This window comes from Gallinula chloropus, assembly GCF_964237585.1.
Source record: "Gallinula chloropus genome assembly, chromosome: 3".
Taxonomy (NCBI): Eukaryota; Metazoa; Chordata; class Aves; order Gruiformes; family Rallidae; genus Gallinula; species Gallinula chloropus.
In genome coordinates this window covers 64,713,234-64,736,901 of record NC_140087.1, presented here as the reverse complement: position 1 = coordinate 64,736,901, position 23,668 = coordinate 64,713,234, and the positions used below count along the sequence as shown (strand labels likewise).

At 42.5% G+C, this 23,668-nt stretch overlaps 1 protein-coding gene across 6 annotated transcripts in view; it reads right to left on the bottom strand.

The window, feature by feature from the left end:
• Positions 1–22,657, bottom strand: part of MARK1 (microtubule affinity regulating kinase 1) — a 58,165-nt gene extending 35,508 nt beyond the window's left edge. For all 6 annotated transcript variants that reach the window (XM_084262235.1, XM_084262237.1, XM_084262236.1 and 3 more), the window contains exon 1: positions 22,552–22,657. In XM_084262235.1, the coding sequence (XP_084118361.1) occupies positions 22,552–22,602 (51 nt within the window). In that variant the 5' untranslated portion in view covers positions 22,603–22,657. The remainder of the gene's footprint in view (positions 1–22,551) is intronic.
• Between the last annotated feature and the right edge of the window lie 1,011 nt (positions 22,658–23,668).

Below are 23,668 nucleotides of genomic sequence, written 5' to 3'. Positions count from 1 at the left end.
GTCACAGAAGTTCTCATTCAAGTAACAATCTACATCTTTACTTAAAAATAGTCTACTCTTAAAAAGAAAACATCATGATATCTCATAAATATATTTTAAATCTCAGAAAGTCTGAAGAACTAAAAGGATGTTATTTTTAATGCATACTAACACATCATCCCACATTAAACGTTAGTCACTGAAATCTGCAGCACTTCTGTACTCTAACTTCCAAGTACCTAAGATTCAAGATACAGATGGGGCTTGGAAACATTCCAAGGAGAAACCAAAATAACAGAAGATGTCAAAGGGGCGTTAAGTATTTCAATATTTCAAATGCTTTAGAACATTAGTGGCACATGGGTACACATTTTAACAGGTAAGACTTAGCCTCTAATCTTTCCAGTTATAGATTTTAATGCAGGCATATAGTGTGTTCTCAGACCAGTTTCTGATCCTGTACCACAAAGGCACACTTACTCCCAAGCTCACTCAGCTCCTGCTAGGCACTGAGCACCAACAAAACTCAAGACACTTGATTTCCCCCTCCCCTTCCCCCCCGTTATTCACTGCTTCAATCAAAAAGCAGACACCTTGATGTCTCTGTACAAAGCACTAATGAGGCTGTTTCTTTCCAGACGAAGGTTTCTGGATCTTTGACTTTAAGCTGAAGGCAGAGTCAGAAGGCAGCCAGAGGTTTCCCTGTCTGCCCCATTACCCAGCCTAATGTCGGTCTATGCTGATGGCATCCTTATGCGCGAATAGAACAAAATGGAATTTAAAGTAGCGCTTCCAACTTCAGCATACATTTATTACAGTCTGAAGTCAACCACCTCCTGTAACACTTAGGCTTACAGATAGGCCCACTGAGCCGAGCGGAGTTATTTCAGGACATAAGCACTAGGAGAATAGGGGAAACTAGCAAACAGCTGCAACACAACCAGAAAAAACAAGGAGCATACCATAACCAGAACGTTCTTCCCAAATGTAGCACAATGCTGCTTACATCACCTCCAGCATGATTAGTTATTCACTACGGCCAGGAGAACGGTCCTAAATATAATTTTCTGTTTGTCTTTTCATTACCTGAGTGTCTCTGAAAAATACTGCTTTACCCTCCCTGTTAAACTGTTTCCCAAATTACTATGGAACCAAGCAAGCCAGGGACGTTTCGGTTCTGTGTATCAGACCAATTTATTCAACCATGAAACACGCTAACAATAGTATTTACCCTTCAGAAGAAGATCATTAGAATACTTTCTGTGGACTTGGAAGAGGAGCATCAGGACAGCTCCAGGCAAAGAGGCTTTGACACTTCAACATCAGACACTAGTCCTACGTGCAAGTAAACCCAAATAAAAGTCTTACCTAAGAAAACATCCCACAAGATGAGTATTTTTACAGTGCCAACAGCCGTGCCTGGAACCTCACCCAGAGCTACAGAAGTGTGCTACACAAGCAAGTTCTGTCAGTCTTTGAGCCTAGTTCTGCACACAGTTAGACCTCTGCTACTTGAAATACAATGCCTACCAGAAGCATTAGCAATGCTAATATCAATTGCCAATTTCATGGGCTTCATAGGATTAGCCTACTTCCAGCAGGTACTTGAAGGGATCATTTAGATAAGCAGTTGGATAGGCAAGAAAAACCACTGCCATAAGCAAAGTGAAAGATGGCTTAAAGAGCCATGGCTTAAGATCATATTAATACAGATTTAATAGGGAAATCAGTTATTTAATCATAAAGATGATATAAAGCAGAACCGAATCTGAATGGGGAGGGAGAGCTAACAAGGTTCATGGTCATGATAATTCCGGAATTTAGCCTTTTTGTTACAGAAAAACCTATGCCCCTCCAATGGTTTCTTAATTATTCCCTCTTAGAAAGATTATCTTCAGAGTTAAGCATTCTCCCCAGTTATGCCCAAGGATGACAGAAAACATGCATAGAAAAGGTCAAGTTTCTTAGTTTGTGACCCACACATACACATAAATCTAATTTATGAATTTGAATGGCACTGAATGAAATCCAAATTATTCTTCTTAAGTCTTGCAATACGCCTCTCACGTGTAAACAGCTGCCTATTGCTGGAAAGAACAGAGGAATTTAAACTAGAAAGTAATCAACTTCTGGAAATCAACATTCAACAAAATCAAAACATAACAAGGTTAAGATGTTGAAAAAAAAATAAAATCAAGTTAGGTCAAATAACAGTATCTCAGATATTATTTCCAAACAACGCTAAAGCTGCATTCCACAGAAGCATGCAATATCCACACTGTCTAGAAAGACAGACTACGTAGTGTTAAGATCCTTCTAGTCCATGACAATACATTCATTCATTATGCATCAGCTACTATGTGACTACTTAAAAATGCCATTTTAGGAGAACAATCTCTAAATTCTGAGAAATTTTTCAGGGTGCTGGAAACAAGCAGGCTGTAAAAACCAACACTCCTTGAAGTTTGCTGCCATCTAAAATCAATTCCAGCTAACAACCTATGTTTCCTACACCAGATGTTAATTAGAGATTCCGATACTTCTCTAGATACCTTCGTAACATATCTTAACATATATGTGTATATATATCTGCACGTGTGTATATATATATACTAACACCTAAGCAATGTAGTGGGAAACACTACCTTACTAGTACATTATAAACATATTTCTCTATATGTTCAGTTTATGTCAGTGTTAAATAAAATGTCTAAAAATCAACATAAACATAGTGTTAAATAAAATGTCTAAAAATCAACATAAAATTAGATTTTAAAAAAATAATATGCAATGTTAAATAAAAGGTGCAGCAATAACAAAGGTTTAGAGCTGAAACAGTGTATTTGAGCAGCCTTTTAGTTATTTTGCACATTACTCCACCAAGAAAAAAAATCCATGCAAACAAAATCCATCACTTCTTCCATCAATCTCAAAAAAAAAAAGTAATTCTAGCTTTCAGTTTTAGATTGCAACTGAAGAGAGCTCAATTAACACTTAGCACTCCAGGGTAGGTCTGTTTCTGACATGTTCCATTAGAGTTATTACAGAAAGTCAATGGCACTAAAATCACAAGAGTTCACCTGACCCATTGCTTCCCTCAGACACAAAGCTATTGTTTTCCTTGTTTACCCAAGGAAGTTTTGCAGAAGTAAGATGACCCTATGCCCAGACACATTATCTTTGACAAAGTGCAGAAGAGCTAACCCCACTAATCAGATACTAAGTGTGTGCTTCTCTGCTTTACATAATGTCCTGGTTTCAGTCAGGATGGAGTTAACTTCTTTTGTAGCAGCAGATGGAATGCTGTGTTTGAGAGTTAAAATGAAAGCAGTGCTGATAACCCCCTGATGTTTTTAGTTGTGTCAAGCAGTCAGAGACTCTCAGCTCTGCGTATTTCTCTATTCATGAGAAAGGAGGGGCAAAGCCACGACAGGTGACCCAAACTGACCAAAGAGAGTATTCCGTGCCAATTATGTCATGCTCAGTATAAAGGGGGGCTGATGGGAGAAGGAGCAGGACACTCCAGGACGCGTGGTTTTTGGGGGACGGTCGGGTTCCGGGACGGCTCTGAGTGGCACGGCCGGAGCTGTGGGTTCGGTGAGAAAGTGCATTGTGTATCAACAGCTTCATATATTTTTTGCTCTGAAGTCCTGTTAGCATTCTTATATTTTATCTTTCTGCTATTTTAGTAAACTTTCCTTATCCCAACCCACGGGTTTTTGGTTTCTTGGTTTTGGGGTTATTTGCCCCTTCCTTTTCCCTTCCCTTCCCCCACCCCACGCCCCCCCCCCTCCCCCCCCACCTCTTCCCCTGCTCTTTTCCTTTAAAGAGCAGGCAGCTGCATGGATCTCAGCTCTCAGCCGGGGTAAAACCATGACAGCATCCTTTTGCCATATGCAGTAATTAAACTTGCATCATCATGTGTATCACTCTTACACCTTAGTCTTAAGTAGCCCCCCCAAACCACACAGTCTCTCTCAGTCAAACACCACTGAGGGCCTCTATAACCCTTCTGAGTAATGGGGTAACTTCCACACATCTATCTGCCTACAAATACACCAGACTTGATTAAACAAATACCTTAGTCCTGAATTTTCCCCTTCTTGAATTACCACCAGACACATTCCTTGGTCCTATCAGCCCGTGGAAGCAAAGTATGCACACACAGTGCTAGAAAAGGTCCATTATCACGCTGTCTCGCTCAATATCATCTCCTGTTCAGAACTAAGTTTCCTCCATCCAGTTTTTGTATTCCCATCTCCAAACATGTGCCTGACACATGAGCATTTAACGGCTGCCATCCTGCAAGGTAATCAAAAGAGCTAGCCCAGACTGGGGGAGTCTGGAGGCTTTAGAAGAGGCTTCTAATTGGCTCTGACCTGCAACAGCTTTGATTCCCAATACAGGGGAAGGAAAGGGGAGAGAGATGAGAAGTAATGTCCTGGACATCCCGCTGTTTTCATGTTTAACTACTTGCTGTTCTTTAAGGGCTAGGAGCTTCTAGCAAGCCACCTTGAGCAAGTCTGTTTCTTTTGCTGAAGTAGCAGTCACACTCAACTACAAGAGTCCAGTTTTCTGAAAGGTCTTGGTAAACCTCAGTGTAGACTACAACAGAAATGTTGTAGATGTGCAGTGCTCAGCTTCTGCACTGCACATCAAGAACGTCAAGAAGTTCAAGTTGACAGGTATGAAGCATGATGCAACTCTGAAATGCACAAGATGACAGTACCTGATCCATCAGCTAGTGCCAGAAGGGAGTTCACTCCTCTTCCAGGTAAATCTCACATCTACACAAAACCACAACTTACTCTTGCCACACGTACCTGTTGCATCATACTGCAATTACTGAAGCACCTCTGACCTCAATCAGAACATTAAATAAAGCACTATCTAATTTTTCATACCTCTTAAACATGAAAAAATGTTTTGGAGGGGGCAATTAAAAAGACTGAATGTATGCACACATGATTCTTTTCATAATTTGTTATCAGCAATGAAGTGCATACTAGATTGGGAATGCATGATAGAAACCTCGCTACCAAAAACAACAAAGCCATCACCCAACTCCACCAAAAGAGGGTAATATGCAGGACTCAGCTCAGCTAAACCCAAGAAACAAAATGCACAGCAAGGAGAAAAAGTGTATATAGATTTTAAGTCAGATACCAAGGTCAATGCATGACAGAGGCATGACAGAATCAGACAGAACAGTGACCTTTGTCTTGAACTCGTACCCATACCCTGAGCCTGTTCACACAGGCTTTCCAGAAGTGATGGGGAAGAAAATAAAACACATGCATATGCATCTTTCCATTTATATCAGGTTTACATAATATGTAGGAATTCCAGGCATGAACTTTTGAAAAGGCTTGAAGCTATCAGCAATAAGTAACAATGCTTTTGAATAAAGCTGGCCCCAGTCAAGCCTATGGAAACATTTCATTAACTGATGTTGTAACTCCCAAAAGCATTTTATAGAACATTTTCTTTAAAAATCCAAACTATAAACATGGAGTACCAAGTGTGACACTAATTAAAATAACTTCCCCTTCCTCTTTTTCTGTATCTCCTTTTCTTTCTAACTGTAACATTCTGTATTTGGAAAAAAACACTTCAAAGCTAACAGTAAAACATTTCTACCGCAAGGTGAAATAAACCCCCTTAATGTCAATACACAATAAAGATTCCTTTCTAAAGCATACATCTCTGGTGGTGATAGGTTAACTTCTACTGAACACTGAATAAGTCTTTTCCTGTGCTTGTTACAATAGTATTGGTGGGATTTTTTGTTTTGTTTGGGATTTAAGTCCTCAACATTGCTTTGTGAGAAATATCAGAAGTAAGTTTGTCAACTTCAAGACAGAGCTGTTTTTCTAATCACAAACTACACATGATGCAATGTTTACAGCTCCATACTTGAAGCCATCTAGGACACAAAACAGTTCACCATCTACTAGTGCAGCACCATTTCCAGCTAACTGATGGGTTTCAGAAGTTCAGGCAAGGTTCTTCATACCTGTATGACTACTTGTAATTTTCGTATGGTGACACTAACCCATCATAAATCCTGTCCATGTAAGCTTGCTCCAGGTTTGTGGTGTGAGGTGGGTTTGTTGGGGGGGGGGGGGTTAAACACAACAGTAATGTCATACGGGAGGGTAGAGTTCATTATCAAATGGAATCACAGATACTTTATACTTAAACAATTAAAAAAAAAAAAAGTAAAAAAATGCATTGGTCCTCCCCTGAGAAGTCAGCCAAAACATTTCAGAAAAACGAATACCTTCACAGCATTAAATCAGGTCTTGTAACCCAAACTCAGCTCGCGCTTCCTCCTCTCCCCGGGCTGGCAGCCCTCAGCATGGCCAGGCGTACAGGTGCAGAAGAACAGGACCTGCCTGCCTTTGTTCCATTTCACTCAGAATTGGCACAGATATTTCAACCTGGCACTTTCCTTCCTGACTCATCCCAAACACACAAACAAGATTTTCCAGGGCTAATTCAGGACAGTTGGCCATATCATCTCCATTAATTGCTACAGTAAAACTGAACCCTCTCTGTAGTCCCAGTGAAAACTGAGACTAGACAGCTAAAGGCTTCTGCAGAAAGCCACAGGTGGGGAGCAAGGGGGAAGGTGGGGTGGAAGTGTTTCTTAAAAAAACCCTCTTCTTTTAATTTGTCATTTGGTACAATACTGGAAGCCCTACCAAGTAAAAGAATAGAACATTTCCTACCTTGTCAAGAAAAAATGGCTGCCATCCGTCACCCTCGACATCTAACACCAATGCACTTATGGGGGAGGGAAGGGAGGGAAGGGAGGGAAGGGAGGGAAGGGAGGGAAGGGAGGGAAGGGAGGGAAGGGAGGGAAGGGAGGGAAGGGAGGGAAGGGAGGGAAGGGAGGGAAGGGAGGGAAGGGAGGGAAGGGAGGGAAGGGAGGGAAGGGAGGGAAGGGAGGGAAGGGAGGGAAGGGAGGGAAGGGAGGGAAGGGAGGGAAGGGAGGAAGGGAGGAAGGGAGGAAGGAAGGCAGGCTATTCCTGATGCAACCTCCTGGACATATTTGAACACTGCCCTTCACACAGAGACAGTTCTCTCAACGTTCCTTGTCAGCCCTGCTCTTTCCTCAGGAGGTGATCACTTTAACCTCATCAGTCTTTTTTTGACTTATTTCATGAGATCTTCAAACCTGGCAGCACAGAGCTCCCAGTGAGCATTCCCAGCTCACCTAGGACATTTTGCCAGCACTTGAAGATACAGGCAGCTACAGGACACTGCTGCTGAATGCCACAGCACTCAACTGTTCAAAAACCCTCAGTAAAACAAAAAGAAAATGAAATGCTCATGTCGATCATTATTGAACCAACCAAGAACAGGAACACACCCAGAAAGTGAAACTTCTGGCAAAGGAAGCTGGCAGTTTTTATTGTGCTTACAAATGAAGCAGCCAGTTCACTTTTCAACTGGCCTGATGAAAGGCAGGTGAAGAGGCACAAAACCATTTATAGTTCAGATCAAATCAAGCAGATGGAGATTCTCAAATATTTGCTGGAGTACAAGAAGTGGAAAATGCCTTAATATCAAACTTCAAAAGTGAGGGGAAAGGGCTGTTTCTACAGTCTGAAGACCACAATCTGGAAACCTGAGGCTCTCCTCCAGACAGCAGCAAGAGGCAAGATGTACTCACAAGGTAGCAAACAGACTGTAGCATCAACACTCTGACACAATCAAACAACCAGTCTTCTGGTCCAGCTATTTTTTCTACAGAAGGAAAGCATACACACAGCTAATTGGGACCAGGCTCTGAATCCCAACTCATTATTTCTCCTCAAGTTTATGAAATGGGAATTTTTTCCTTACTGATTGCATACCTAAAACAGCTCTGGAATCCAGAGTGTCCACATGCAGCATGATAGCTGCTGAAGCTGACCCACCACTGCTCACATGTCTGCACCCACTTGCAACTGCACTGCCGCTGGGTCAGTCACCACAGGGAGCCAAGCCAGACAAAACCCAGCATCTCTTCTACCAGGGTAACCTCCAGACAGCTTCACAAGCATCACTGCAAGCCCAAGGAGAAAGGGGAACACCTAGCACTGGGAAGGCATTAAGCTCTCGTGGAACCAAGCTGTGAAAAAATTGATCACACTGCATTTCTTGCTAATAAGGAGACAAATCAATACTGCTAATGAAGTAGCTAGGATACTTATTTCAATTCCACAACAAGGTAAAAAAAAACCCAGAAGGACTGAGCAAAAAACCCAAAAGACACCCAAACCCAAACAAAAGAAATCCTGCAAACAAATAAGATGACTTATTTGTGGTGTTTACCTGCACTGGCTGTGTGAGACAGAAGAGCACATAGTACGAGCTTAAGAAGCTACCCTTCAGGAGTGACATGCATGGGCAAAGCACCCTTAACATTTCTGCTCAATAAAAGAGAAAATTAAGCTACTCCTTTGGCAAGCCAGACAGCGTTGCTGAAGTCTTGACATCCCCATTACAGGATTCATCCAATGGATCCAATGAAGAATCAATCAAGACAGATCATCTTATTTTGAATACTATTTTACCTCAAGGTCTTATTAACTTTCAAAAGTAAAGCCTGCTTCTAAAAAGTGAAGAGATGACCAATTAGAAGATCCAACCTGATGGCAATACATACTAATTGATGCACGCGTCATAGAAAAGAAACTGTAGGGCTATGCAGGACTCCGCAACGTCTGAAGGTCGTATCAAGCTATGTTTCAAATTAAGTTACCCAATATTTAGAAGGATTTCCCAACCTTCTTTTGACATAAATCTTTCAAGGATCTTGGAAGTCTAATCTAAAGAGTACGGAGACTCATCTTAATATTTCCCTTCATACAACACAAATGTATCTAAAAGTATTCGGGCAACCAGTTAATTATGAGAATTAAAAGGGGGTGGGGGGGAAACGCACAGACCAACATCAGATTAATAGGGCCTACTTCATGCCTTTCCACAAAAGCTGCACCCTTCAGGGGAGAGGCAGGGAATCCTTCCTGACCTGAACAGCACTTTTATGGCTTCTGGCACTAGAACATAGTGGCTTAGTTTTTTTCTGGTCCATCTCTCTGCAGCAAGGCCTTCTGATATCATTAACAAGTGCTGCTTCAGAAGACTGAGGTGCAGCATGCCTACAGGACCCCATCTGCCAAAGACCTGCAGTTTTAATGTTTAAGCCAGGGTATAACCAGACTCAGTTTTCTGCAGACATGCTTTTTCATAAACACTGACACAAAAGTTGACTCTGAGGAGTGATGCAGATTTTGGCATATGAAAGCCAACCACCTTCCTAAGAAGAGGAAGTACCTTAGCTGGTGTAGGACACTTCTACCAATGAGCTTGCACTCAAGCAGCATTCAGTTACAATAGTTTTGTCTACTAAGAACAGTCTAGCAGAGCTCTGATCTGATGGTAGAAGCTGCAGATGAAGTTATAAGGATACCACTAAACCCAGTTAGTCTTTTGAAAGCATAAACCATGATTTACATACAGAGCAAGATTATGATGATGTATCCAAGCCAGCTTGTATAGTAGGGCATGGTGAACTCAAAGAAAAAAAAACAAAGCAAAATGAAGACAGTCTTCTGCTGAGTGTTCTTTGCCCTGTTTTTCATACGTGTTAATTAACAGATCAAATAGAAAGTCCTCAGTTGGGCTGTAGAAACTATTTACCTTTATGTGGATAATGCTACACCACATTTCAACTTGACAAATATATTCCTAGCCTTGCACAGATTTATGCTTAACTTTAAGCTGTCCAAACACTGTAGGCCCCTTGGATCAGCTCATATCTTATGATCAAAGAGTGCACTCTACACAGAGCTCAGACTACAATCTCTTCTGAGCCCCTGGTTTCTAAACTCATGCAACCATCAACTTTAGCCTTTGAGATTCAATTATTTATGATCACCAACTACCATAAATTAGCACTTTAAAAATATATGCAACTAGGAGCTAAATTGAGAAAAGGACGAAGGCAAACAGCAGCAACATTCCTCAAGCACTTTGTGAAGTATGTAATATACCTAGGGAAAAAAAAAGGAACACATTTCTTTATACGCTTTAAACTGGTAGATACAATAATTATACACCAAAGATATCTAACAATGGGCTGAGTTCAACCCATGAACAGGAGCCACGAATATAGCTGAGATGTAAAAGTCAATCACAAGAAAAATAATTAACAAATGAAACAGTTTGCATTACATAAGTCAGCAAAGGAAACCGAAGAAAACACATCACAGAATGCTAAGAGAGTATTAAACACAATAGATGCTGGAGTTACCCAGCCCGTTAAAATAAAAAGGTAAGAAAATGTGGAAGAAATAATGACTGCGCATATATAGATATGTATAAAATTTAAGAATACAAGCCAAAGAATCTATGATTAAAGGGCTGAACAAAAACTAATATGTATTCAAAATGAAAACAAGCAGCCAAACCAACAGTAGGAAAAAATTACACATCCAAAAAAAAAAGAAAAAGAAAAAAAAAAAAGAAAAGAAGAAAAGAAGCATGACTTCCTTTAGTCCTCAGTGGACGAGGAATCCCAGATCCCCAGCTATGGTTTTTAGACACTACCCCAGCCTGCAAGCTGTCAAAATCAGGCATTTCCAGACTTCCTTGTCTAGATGGCAAGGTACAGCAAATAATCAGTAGTAGTAATGCTGGCTCACCATTAGCAGTGTCAACTCTTGGTTCTGCCTTGAGCTGGGCATCAAAACAGTTTGGATAACACTAGAGCAATATGCCTTACAGCCTGGAAGTCCCCAGCTGAGGTGGCTTACCCAATCAGATGCTGCCTTGTATTAAAACGGGAATTAATTTAAGTCAGTCTTAAGGAAGAAAAAGTCAGGAAATCTATGAAGTTACAGGAACCAGAGGGCAGTGTCAGCAGGTGACAGGGACTGTCTAATTTCCCCACCAGCAATTGCAAATCTATCCTAAAAACCTTAAAGGAGAGTCATCCTTATGCAGATTTCAAATGGACATCACAGAATTATTTCAAGTCTTAGACCGGGTCAGACAGCAATATTATACTTTCTCTTCCCCATCAGCTGGCCAAGGGTCCCTCTCTCACCCACAGTCCCAAGATGCTCCTTGCCTCTAAAAAGATGAGAAAAGCCACAGCACTGGAGGAGATACAACCACATACCCCTTATACAGTGTTGAGATCCTTAAATTATCACAGGCTCACTGGGAAACTCCATCTGTAATATTTTTTCTTTTCATTTACCAAACCAACTAGAATCCCAATCCATGGGATAAGACCTATTGCATTAAATATGTTTCTTGTTTCAACAAGCAGCTGACAAAGAATCTATTCATCTCCTACCATCTTCCCATCACTCAACAGCTGATCTGAAATCAGGCACAGCTTTCCACCTTTTCCCAACTTAACTTAACTCCAACATATAACTGTACTACTTGCCAATATACTTGACATTCTCCCAGTTTGCCTCCTTTTATTTTTCTGTTTGTCACATACAGATCTGGTCTTCAAAAATATCTTCAATTAAGGCAATGTAAGGAAAATGGCCCCTGCACCATCAATATTTCACTCTATGATAATAACTTTAGCCTAATAATCAATTGCTATATTTAATTCAGGTTTTTCAGGTTAGTAATTACTAAGGGAAGTGAATGAAAACAAACAGATGGATACAGGAATCCAGTTTGCCTCTTCTATGCTACCCCAGAAGGCTTGACATCACTCACTTCAAAATTTTGTTTAAATAGAATTATTTTTATACACCACTAGGAAGTGGACTGATGAGCAACAGTGAAAAAGCTTGTACAGGGCAGAAAAATACAAAGTTTTACAGAAGGATACCCAAACAAAATAACAAACCCAACAACAATCAGTGTTTTGTTTTGTAGTATTAGAAAAAAACAAATCTGATTTTGATACAAACGCTGTATTTCTGCAATTACCGGCTAAGCAAGACTAGTTTTCTTAAAAGGGAGCTTTAAGTGCAGTTTTTATCAGTCTACTTCAGTTTACATGGGTTGAGGATTACATTTCCCTTGGCCTATGAACACTGCTGTAGGCATACACTCTCTAACAATTACGTCTTCCACTGACTAATTCCAGCATCTCTATTAGATCGACCCTCACTGCTCATACCACCTTTCTGTAGATAAGATTTCTCTGGACTACGCAGTAGATGGAGCAAGAGCTTCACTGTGAAGTGCTTTCATAAATTTTCTTTGTTCATGTGCATGTTACATCCATCATTGAAAGAAAGAACTCTAAAAAGCAGCCAGCCTTGTTCATTTAATATCAGATTAAGAAAAGCAAATTTGAAAAGCTATTATATATAGGTATGCCTGGTAAAGACTACTCAGAGAAAGTTTTATTGATAATTTCTGTATGTATTTCATTGCATTTAATGAATACAGTTGGGTTTTTTCTGGAGTCTGAGCATAAAGAGAAAATATTTTAGCCCCTTCACCAAGACTTAGTGGTCTTAAAGGTCTCTTCCAACCTAAGTGATTCTATGATTCTAACTTTTTTTTTTAAGCCACCAGTAGATAGTATGACTGTGCTAATTGCAGGGGGAAGGAAACCTGACTACTGTTGGGAAAAAAAAATCTTATTAAAACCCCAAATGCTTTAAAGAATTCTATTACCTTCAATCGATAATATTATCTGGAATAGAGATATGAGTAAATACATTACACATGTAATCCATTTGCAGAAAACAACCATATCCTCTGGAATAGCTCAAGGCAGCATTTAACAGGCAGAGCTAATTTCCACAGCAAAAATCAGACTCTTAATCCACAAGATTCTCTGAACTGTTGAGCCATGCCTCTGCTTATTTTAAGTAATGACAGAAACATCTAAGTTATAGAGATACTTATATACAACTGAAGCCAAGCATGCACTCTCAAAAGGAATTTCAGATATTTACTGTTTAAGCACAAGTGATTTACACTGCTGCTACACGTACTGCATGCAGCACACCCTCCGCTTCACTTCCCTAACCCTGCAATTCTGAACACTAAATTCCTCATGTACCTGCTGAGTTTACAAAGAAAATCTCTCTTTACAAATGACACTAGAAAATTGCATGTCCTTTCTAATTAAACGTTATAAAGCTTTGGTTCCTCTCTTCTGTTATCTGAAAGAATAAAGCACAGTAACTTTACTAGTGGGGAGGGAAGGAAATTCAGAGTGAGGATAATATAGTCTAACTGCTGAGTATTTAAAGTCATAACAATCCTTTTTGCTAATAATTTCCAGAAGAACCCCCCAAACGGAAACAACTGTCCCCAACCCACCCACAGCACAGCATTTCTTCACTCCCTTTAGCTTTACAATTCAGATTATTCCCTCACTGAAATGCTTCTTGGGATTCATATAAAGGACATTACTTGAACGATAAACAGCAGCTACAACTACACAGCTTTAGTAAAGTGTTGTATTGGTTTTGCTCATGTCATTAAACAAGCAAAACTGGAAACGGTCCCAGAAAGAGTGAGAAGCATAAGGCAGTTGGCAACAAGTACACAAGCTCAAGCATAAAAAGCATGTTAGTAAGCAAAACATGGGGGAAAACAAGTGGAGGGGACACACACACACAATGACACATGACAAGAATGCAGTAAAATAGGAAATTACAGGTATTGAATGGCCAGCACCATTCCACTAACCACATGGGCTAGTGGAACCTCAGACACAGATATTGGGAAGTATGTAAGGATAAAGCTGCTTGAGCAGCAGACTGTAACAGCATACTATAGACTATCATTATGCTTAAAGTGGTCAATACGAGGGAATAAATAAGGAAAACGGTTATGAAAGAACCCTCATCAGTAAGTTTACAAATAGATGGCCTTTTTCCCTCTGAAAAAGGGGCCTGGTTGGATACAAGGAAAACATGTTTTACTTTATTTTTCTTCTACTGTGTTCCTAAAGTACTTGGTTAAGATGGAAAAGATAGGAACCAACAGAAGGGAAAGGAGGAAGCTGGGAGGAAAGCTTCTAAGAGAGCTGAAAATAACACTCTATTGCAGTGACTAAGGCTGTGTCTCCACTTACAAGAAGGTGTGTGTTTTACTGCATCATGAGTAAAGTGTGGGTCCTCCTGCAGAGGCACTACAGGTTTTACCATGAGGTTAGCCTTTGGCAGGCGCCTTTACAGCAAGCCTTGCTAGAGCCTAATCAATCCAAATCTAATCTATTTTATCCAACCGCATCTGTCTAATGAAAGATAACACTTCTCTCTAACAACCTTGCCTAATTTTCCCTCTGCTTGAGATTTTAAAAGTTATCATGCACTACTATTGCTTTATAACACAAAAACAATTAGACTTTGTCACCAGTAAATTTATCATTATCAGCTCTTGCTGAAGACTGCCATGGGCAATCCAGTAACTTCATATGTTCAGCTACTACACAAGTGCCTTCTTCAGAGGTGAAATAAAGTTCCATCTTATTTGAACTATCCGTATGATAGCTACGTATAATTAGAACACAGTTCTGCAACACAACTGGACAAAGCTCCTTATACTGGATGGATGAAAATACATCCTAAGTTTGGATATCACCCTCTGCTCTGATTACAAAGATCAGCATTTTTCTACTTTTGTGAATTCTGAAAGTCAGGTGTTTAAACGTAAACCAGGATTAATATTCTGTTTACTGCCACGGTAGAACTACGGTCATGGTGAACAAGGCAGGTGCTGACCGGAAGTCATGAATATGTTTCACCTGCTCCTCAGTTTAACTCAACTACATTTATCAATCCTTACCCAAGAAATCATTAGGGCTATGAACACGTGTATGGGGTATTATACTTACCGGGCACTCAAAATGACTGTACAATTTAAAGAATGTTTTACCACTTCCCTCTCCCAGTGCTTCTTTAGATTTATTACACAGCTTGGAAATTGAACTTGCTCAAGCTTTCTGTAACCTAGAATCCTCTTTCTGATACTTTTGAAAAAAGCAAGAGTGAAGCAACAGAAAGTTGCAACCTTGAAACAGTTTGCACACAAAAATCACTGGTACTGAGCACTTAAACCTCCAACAGCCCAGGAGGAGTCTTTAAAAGTGTACATGCTTCTCATTGTGTCACCCACACCTAAAATGTCCCAAAAGCATAGGAATGGCTAGAGAAAAGCAGGAAAATTATTTTTCCTTGATCCATTTGCAACAAACAACAAATACAAGAACTTGAAACCACACAGATAATGCATTCATTCCAGCAGAACAGAGAGCCTGCTTTGCATGATGATTTAAACGATGTAAAGTGAATGTCGATCAGCTGTCCTTACAAGATCGAGGATTTTAGTACGCACTGATCTTCCCTTCTACAGAGGGGCACAGAAAACCTGCGCTTTTGGGTTTTACAAGTACACTCTATTGATCAAGCATTACAGCCTAAGCCACGGCACTGCTCCAGGAGCACGTCCAGTTCATTGCCTTAAAGGTTAATTGTAGCTCAGCTGAATTTAACTGTGCAGATGCCTTACTACAACTGTGAACATATGCCTTTCAGCATAAGCTGGTGTTTGAAAGCATACCTAAAAGAGTCACTGACAAAACGCTTATCTGCAAAAAAACCCCACCAAACACACAACAGAACAAACCCACCACTACAAAACAAACCAACTCCTCAAACCAAAAAAACAAGCCTTTTTTTCAGTTGCCATCTCTCAGTTCAAGAAGCAGAATTATGCTAAGCACAAAGAGTACTTTCCAGTGCTTCTGTCTTAAAATATTTTACCTTGATAACTATCGCATCTTTGGTCACTAAGTAGAAAAAAATAAGATGAAAGCAGCACAGGAAAGCCTCCCTTAAGAAGCAGCACCATCTTATCCTCTTGGAATTTCCAACCTTACATTTTCTATCATGCTCACCACAACAACCTAAGCTGTACCCTCACATACAGCTATGAAGTCTTAAACTGACCTTGCCAACTCAGCAATCCTTTGAATTTACTGTTTTACTAAGTTTTTAACAGAAAAACAAAAAAGGATAAATTCTCTGGCCCAATTCAAAGCTCTGTCGAGCACTGAACAGAAAGAACACACACAAAAAATGTTACTTTAGAATGTGAAAACCATAGAAAAAACAGGCTTGGTAGTTGATGTGGAGTAAGAGCTTATTATTAAAACTCAGATTCATTTGTATTATATTCATTACACTGAATGATGGGAATGTTTTGATGTAACTTTTCTGCTTTTATAGTTGTTCTCAGAAACATCTGACCGTGGAGAACATTTTTTCTAAATTTATCACTACCTACAGTGATACCCTCTATACTAGAGGGGGGTAAAACATTTGAGAACGAAGACCTACAAAAAAATTAAGTCATTAACAAGTCTTTTTTTGTGTTTCTAAAGTTCTAGAAAGCTTAAAAAAAAATCCCAACCAAACAAAAAAACTCACAACAAAAAGCAAGCATTGTGATTTCAACAACAACAAGAAAATTGTGTCAGGACTACAACACAAACAAGCCAAGTTTGAAACATGGCACTGTCTGCAGCATCTTACAAATCGCATATTTAACCTGGAGTGCAGCACAAAACATAAATGTGTATTTAAAAAAGGTTGATACTACTAAAAGATAATATCTAAACAGGAGTTATAAAATGCTTTCTCTGATAGAGCAAACTTTTCAAATGTTGTGATAACTCTCACGCTGTTGTTAGTAGGCCAATTTGTAAGAAATCTGTCTTAGGGCTTTAGCTGCATCATAGATTGCTAGTTCCACATTTATAGCAAAATCATCCCTCCTTTTTAGAAGATGATTTTCTCAAGGAATCTGGTCTACTGGAAAACGGTATTTAAGTTTCTCTCTCAAGCTTCAGTAAGATGTTAAGGCTAGGTCTACACTAAGTTCTAAGAACACGCAAAAAAACCTTTCCAAGAACAAGCCACTGAAAACATAACTTTTACAGAAATCAGCGTATCATTAAATTACTACTTTTTCTGTGTTTACTGATATCAATTAGAAGTTAGCAGGAGCTCCCTCTGCTAAACAACAGCAATTGTGATGGTCAAAACTTACCATCTTTATAGTAGAAACATGAATTTCCAAATATAATTGGGTGCCACAGGGAAAAAAAAATCCCACCTTTATCAATGATTAAAATATTTTACGTGCCAAGTTAGAAAATTAAAATAGCTATATTAATATAAGCAATAAGTCCACATGACCAGAAAAATACAATGGTAGAAACCCCACCAATAACAAGGCTCCATGGAACATAATCTCCTTGTTCCAGTTCAGCGTTTAACTCCACTGACCACGTAAAGTACAGCTTTCAGAGTGCCAACCACAAACAATCTAACTTTATGTTTACCTATGAACCTCAAAAGCCCCATGAAGTATGAAATGAAACAAGCAGTACGATCAAACTACTTTAAGCCCTTCTGAATCTTAACACTGTATCCTCTTCTATGATGCCTAGAAAGGGCACTGGACCATGAAGCTACATTTTCACTCATTTGTTTCAAAATACTTCTCTTTACAGAACAAAAATGAAACCTAAACATCTATATCACCTGTCCCATGACTCTCTTGAATTCGCATAGAAAGTTAACTTCAAAATGGGCAACATACTTCCAAATGAACCTTGCACTCTCCATGCATAATGCTCTAGCTAGATGTGTTTTACCCCACAACATAGGAGCTTGTCCAGGACCTGAACCAGGCCAAAGCAAAAGTCTAAGTCTGCACAGAGAAAACACAAACCTTCAAAATAAGATTAGGAGAACATACCCTGTTCTTACCATTTAAATAAGCATACAACCTAATGGCGTATTTATCATCATGGCAAATAGTTTTACAAGGGAAAAACACAGGCGTTCTCCACTTTGCTAAAGCCCCTCTCCTGTGGATAAGAAAGATACAGCTGTACTCTTGAACCCATAAGACTTGGAAACTAGGCCATTCTTCTGCTTAAGGCACTAAATGAAAGAATTCTTGTCAGATACTTTCTCCCATGCCCCCTCTGTCCAAATCAAAACCATGTGTTCTTATTGTGCAAAAGCAAATCCAGAAGGAAAAGTAAACCAGAAAGAAATCAAAGATAGTATAATTATTATTACCCCAACTTGACTACTCCATTCCACCCTCCATTATCTCTTGCCCTGATCATTTTTTTTCCTTTTTTAAAATGCAGCTGTCTACTTGCCCCCACTATCGGAAAGTAATCCTTAACCACACCCACTCGGAGCTGGCATCCGAGACATGGCCCTGCCCTCACCAGCCTGCAAATGGGAGTGTGTGTGTGCGCGTGTGTCAAAATTATAATTATTTCTATGATAATGAAGCAGATCACATGATCATAAGTCACTGCACTATCCCTCCTTAAAAATACCTCTGCCATGACATCTCAATCATTCTCCTGTGGCACTGGCTAGAAACTACAATTCCCACATTCCTCCTAGGCTCGGGCCAGTGTTGTTACCCAGCACTTCCTGCCTTGTTTGCTCCTTCTTCCACCTAAAACATGCTAGATATCTGCAGTAGAATTAACCAACTTTTATGTATACGAAAAGCACAAATCAAAACAACACCTTAAAACTAGCTAGATGGGTCACACCACAACACAAATAATAGTAATAGCTTTAAAAGATTAAATTACAATTACTATTTTTATGCCAGACTAAGCGGGCCTTGTGTCAGAAAATACAAATTACAGCATTTTCATTTTTAATAATTTTACTGTATTACTGATGTATTTCTTTTCCCTTAATTCTGGCAACTCCACAATTTAATGACATGATACAATACAGCACAAAGTGGAAAACATAAAAACCCCTCTTTCCTTAATTAGTACCAACTCAATGAAATCAAAAGAGCTCAATGCTTTTGATTCCTGTCCTTCTCCTCCTCTAGCCTCAGCAAAGGTGGGGAAGCTCAGTTCACCCAAGCTGACCCCAACTGCGAGTGTCTGAATGCACTGAAACATTACCTACTGCAGCCTACCTAAAATGTATCAAGAGGAAACTGTAAATAGTTACATGTACAAAACCAAAACACAGGAAAATTTATCATTTTGAGTACTACTCTTACCCCATACATAAAAATAAATCCAGTAATAGACATGAAAGTAATCTTTACTGATTAATTGCCCATTCATCTCCCCAAGTTACCAAATATTCAATAGGTTTGACGATCATATTCTGTTTCCTTAAGCCTAGCTTCCATGAAAGAGAAGCAACATTTCCACTGAAAAATATTTATGGACATATGGTAGAAAAATTAAACATAACACTGGAAGATGTAAAGAATAGCAAAAGGAAAAGGGGAGGGGAGAAAAGAAAGGGGGGTGCGAATTTCTGGCAGACCTATGGGCTATACACACGGTGCCTGTTTCACAACCACTGTCTCCCTCCACCTGTTGTTTGCCCATTGTTGGCGGTCCCTGTACCTTTCACTCCAGCCTTCTGATAAGACCATATCAGGTAATCGGCCACATGATCTTATTCTGCCTTCTAGGCTATTTTCAAAGCACGCTGTGTGATAAAAAGGCACAAGGAATTATGGAAACATGCATATTTTCACGCATCCCACCGGGAACTCCCGCAATTCCTCAAGGAATGTATATTCTTAACAGGTGCTACATTCAATTATTAGATTTTGTTTTTTCTATCAAATGACAGAACCCATGATTGTATATTCACTGAGAAAAGCATACACTGAGATTTTACTTATTTTCTGTTTTCAAGAGCACTCAAAGCAGCTGCCAAGAGACAGGGGATGGCAGCGGTAGGGTAGTTCCCCGTGATTTCATGCAGCCACCCCACACCATGTGCAAAGCACAGCTGGACACATACGTAGGTTTGTACTCAGAGCCATCAATCAGCTCTCTCCGGGACACAGAGCCTCAGTCTGTCCCTGGAGAGTCACACAAAGGAGCAACACTGCTGAGATGGCCACGCGTACAAGAAGGAAGAAAAGAGCCCTCTCCTGAAGATCACCATTATTAGCTGCAGGCCTTAGGAGAGCTTCACTAATATACACACTTGGGAATTGGAAGTATGCACTACAAAGCTGGATTTATTTACTGGGCCAAAGCCACTCATACCGACGCTCCTCTAACTCCTCACTCTTTCCAACAACTTCTCCTTTTAGTTGCGACTTCCCAGAACCTCAGTTACCCAGAGTGGACTAACTAAACTCTGTGCATTGAGACCCATCAGCAAAAACACTTCCCCAGTCCATTAGTGTTTATTAGCAGGAGGAAGCACATTAAAAGTAAATTATGAGTCTCGCCTCACCTGGACACAGTCCATTTTAAATCAAGGAATGCTGCTGTTTGGGAAGTCAGCAATGGGCCACCTCCTCCTCCATCCCACACTCGCCACTTTAGCAAAAGGTGTTAAGTAGAGGAGACCATGGGATTCAAAGAGGGCTTCCCGAGGGGTAGAAGTGACAACCTCCTTGAGATCTCTGCTTCAAAACCCAGCAGACGCCATACTAATGACAGTACTCCAATTACTCTGTGCAGATTTGGGAACTTACTACTGCACGGCTCTTTACTCCTTATCTGACTGGAGGATTATATTCATTAGTATTCGGTTACAGATTTATGCCAAGATTTTCACAAGCAAATGAGCAATTTTGAGTATTTTGATATCCTGTAAAAATCTGTGGGTTTTTTGAGATATCCAATGCACACTCTAAAATAATAACAACCATCATCCTAATTTATCTCTAGGTGTCAAAATAGATCATTCAAAAGTAGCATAATATTTTCCAAATTAACTACTAACACTTAACTGAAGTTTTCGTACTACAGAAGTTGATGACATTTGAGAATATCGCCATTTGTCTCGTGTAAATGTACTTTGCAAGTCTTATGTACTATATGACTGAATACATTTATAAATATTTCTTATCCCTTCCTGTCACCTATCTCTCATCTATATTTCTATATGCATTTGAAATCGAGACTCGTGTGTAGCACGTACCACTCAAACCTGGGCTGTGTCATTTAATTAAATCTAAACATTCATTTTCATCAAGAATTTACTTTTGTTTGACAGTAATACAAGACACATCAGTTCATTAAGAGTAAGGACAGACCAAATACATCTACTTGATTTAACTAGTTACCAGGACGATATTGCTATGTCAATTAAATTTCCACTCAGCAACAGACACTAAAAACTCATTACAGTAAGACACCAAGCTAGGGTTTATTTTCTTTAACTTTATTATCTCACTTCTGTTACTTTTGTCTTCCAAACCCTTTTCCTGTATTCACTTTTTATTTCATGTAATTCAGGAATCTATTTCAGCAGACCCTGCTGCTTTGGCCTGTACAGTAGCAGACATTATGAGCTCCTACTGGTGGCCTCTATAGACTGACGTGATACTAACAAGCATCTTCTTCAACCCGTGGTCAATCCATTTTCCTCCATTTCTTACTGATCACTTTCCACCCATGAAGAAGATGGGTGTGATCGCACATGTTAAATTTCACGTGACTCCTTCTTGCCTCCCGTGCCATCTGCCACCTTCCCGAAGGCAGCTAGCGATATCTAAGCACACATTCCAAACATACCTCTTTAAATATCGGTCCCCTCACGGAAGACGAAAATTTCACAGCTCCCATACTACCACCTACTTAAATAACCACTACCGATGGCCAGAACCACACACGGTCCAGGATATTTAGATTTCTCAGGTACACTTGTCTGTTGTAACCAAGACTAGTTGTTTTCTGCGCAAAGGCCACCAGAACAGAAAACAACACTACGCTTCCACTCCCATCGAGTCCGGGCGGAGCAGAGGAAGAGCGCAAAGATGTTTAAACTGAGCACAAAGGAAGATACAGTCAACTTGGGAGGTATCAAGGACACGACGACAGCCAGCCTAGCTCAAACGCAACACAAAGCAAAACAGAGGAAGGAATACAGCAACAGCAACGCCGGGGACCATCTTCAAAGTGCAAACCAAACAAAGAGCAAGTACGGCTGAACCCCACAAAGCAAGACGGGGACGAGTGCCAGGCAGCTGGAAAGCCCACGAGTGGGTGCCCCGACCCAGGCACGGGGTGCCCGGCACGGGGAACGCGTAAAGGCAGGGCAGCCCGGCCTGCAGCCCGCGGGGGCCGGAGGCCTCTCCCCGGCGGGGGACCGGAGCCAACTGTCTCTGTGCGCATACAGGCGCCGGCTCCAGCCAAGTACATATAAGGGCAGCCCGGCCCGGCCCGGCCTCACAACGGGTCGAAGGGGTTGCCCGGCCGCCGTGTGGAACGACGGCCGCCCGCCGACCCTGCGAGAGGCCCGGGGCCGCGGGCGGGCAGGGGCGACGTGGAGCCCAGCGAGCCGGACCCGCCCCAGCAGCGCCGCATGGAGGAGCCTGAGGCGTGGGCAGGCGGCGGTGCCGGGTCGGCGCTGGGAAGCGCCCGGCCCGCCGGGCGAAGGGACGGCCCCGGCCCGCCCACCCCTCGGGCACCTGGCCTGGGCGGCAGGACGGGCCGGGCCGCCGCCAGGTGCCGAGGAGAGGTGGCTGCAGAGGGGGCGGCGGGAGGGAGAAGGGGCGCGGTGGAGGGAGGCCCGGCGCGGCACTCACGTTCTCCGTGTCCCGCTCGTTGACGGTGGGCAGCGGCGTCCGAGTGGACATCTTGTTGGCCGCGGCGGCGCCGCGCCCGGCGCGCTGAGGGGAAGGCCGCCCGCTCTCCTAGGCCGCGGCGGAGGCCGCCGGCTGCCCCCGTCGGCAGCCAGGCGCACACGGCGGGACTCGAGCCTCCTGCCGCGTTGCCGGCCCCGCTAAGCGCCCGGCGCCATGGCCTCGCCCGCCCCGCCGACCCTCCACCCGTCGCGCTCCCGCCCGCCCCTCCGCCGCCGGGCTCCGCGCAGCGCGAATGTCGGCTCCTCCTCCCTCCTGCCCGCTCAGGTGAGCGGCCGGCAGCGCAGGGGGGCCGCGGCGCCTCCTCACAGCATCCGGCGGCAGCACCGACTCCTCCTCCTGCCGCCACTACCCCGCGCTCCCTTCCCCGTCTCTCCTCTCCCCTCCTCCTCCCCGCCCCCCCCCCCCCCCCCCCGCCGCGGTCGGCCCGGCCCCGCCGGCCAGGCTCTGCCGCCCCGCGCCGCAGGAAGCGCCGGGTGGTGCGGGCGGGCGCGGCAAACCGAGCGAACGAAGGAGCGGGCGGGCGGTCTCCGCCGGCGCCGCCAATCCTTACGCCGCGGCACCCGGTACGGGTGGCGCCACTGCGGGCCCAGCCGGGTTGGGAACCGGCCGGGAGGACGCGCTGGGCCCGCGCCGAGGTGACGCGGGTCGGGGCAGGTGTGCCGCTTCGGAGGGAGGCCGAAGGGAGAGCGCATCCCGGTGCCCATTAGTCAGGGCCCGCCGGCGGGGCCGGGGTGCATCCTTCAGCCTGCCGGGATATGCTGATCTCCGGGAGGAGGCCAGCGGGTCTCCGGGGGTCAGTCGCCTGGGAAGCCCCGAGCCCCCGGCATGAGTGTTACGGGACGGGGCCCACGGGGTTGCAGGGCCTCGCTACGGGGCAAGGCGACTGGGTTGCCACAGGGACTCGCCTATTACCAGCAGCCGGCCTTGGAATGGGCAGTGGGGCAAACCCAGCCTTCCTCCCGCACCTCTCCACGTCCATAAGTCACAGACTTTCCGGAGGCTCTGTGTCAGCATCTGTGTAAATCAAGCGTTTGTGCGCCTGAGCCAGCCAGCCTCC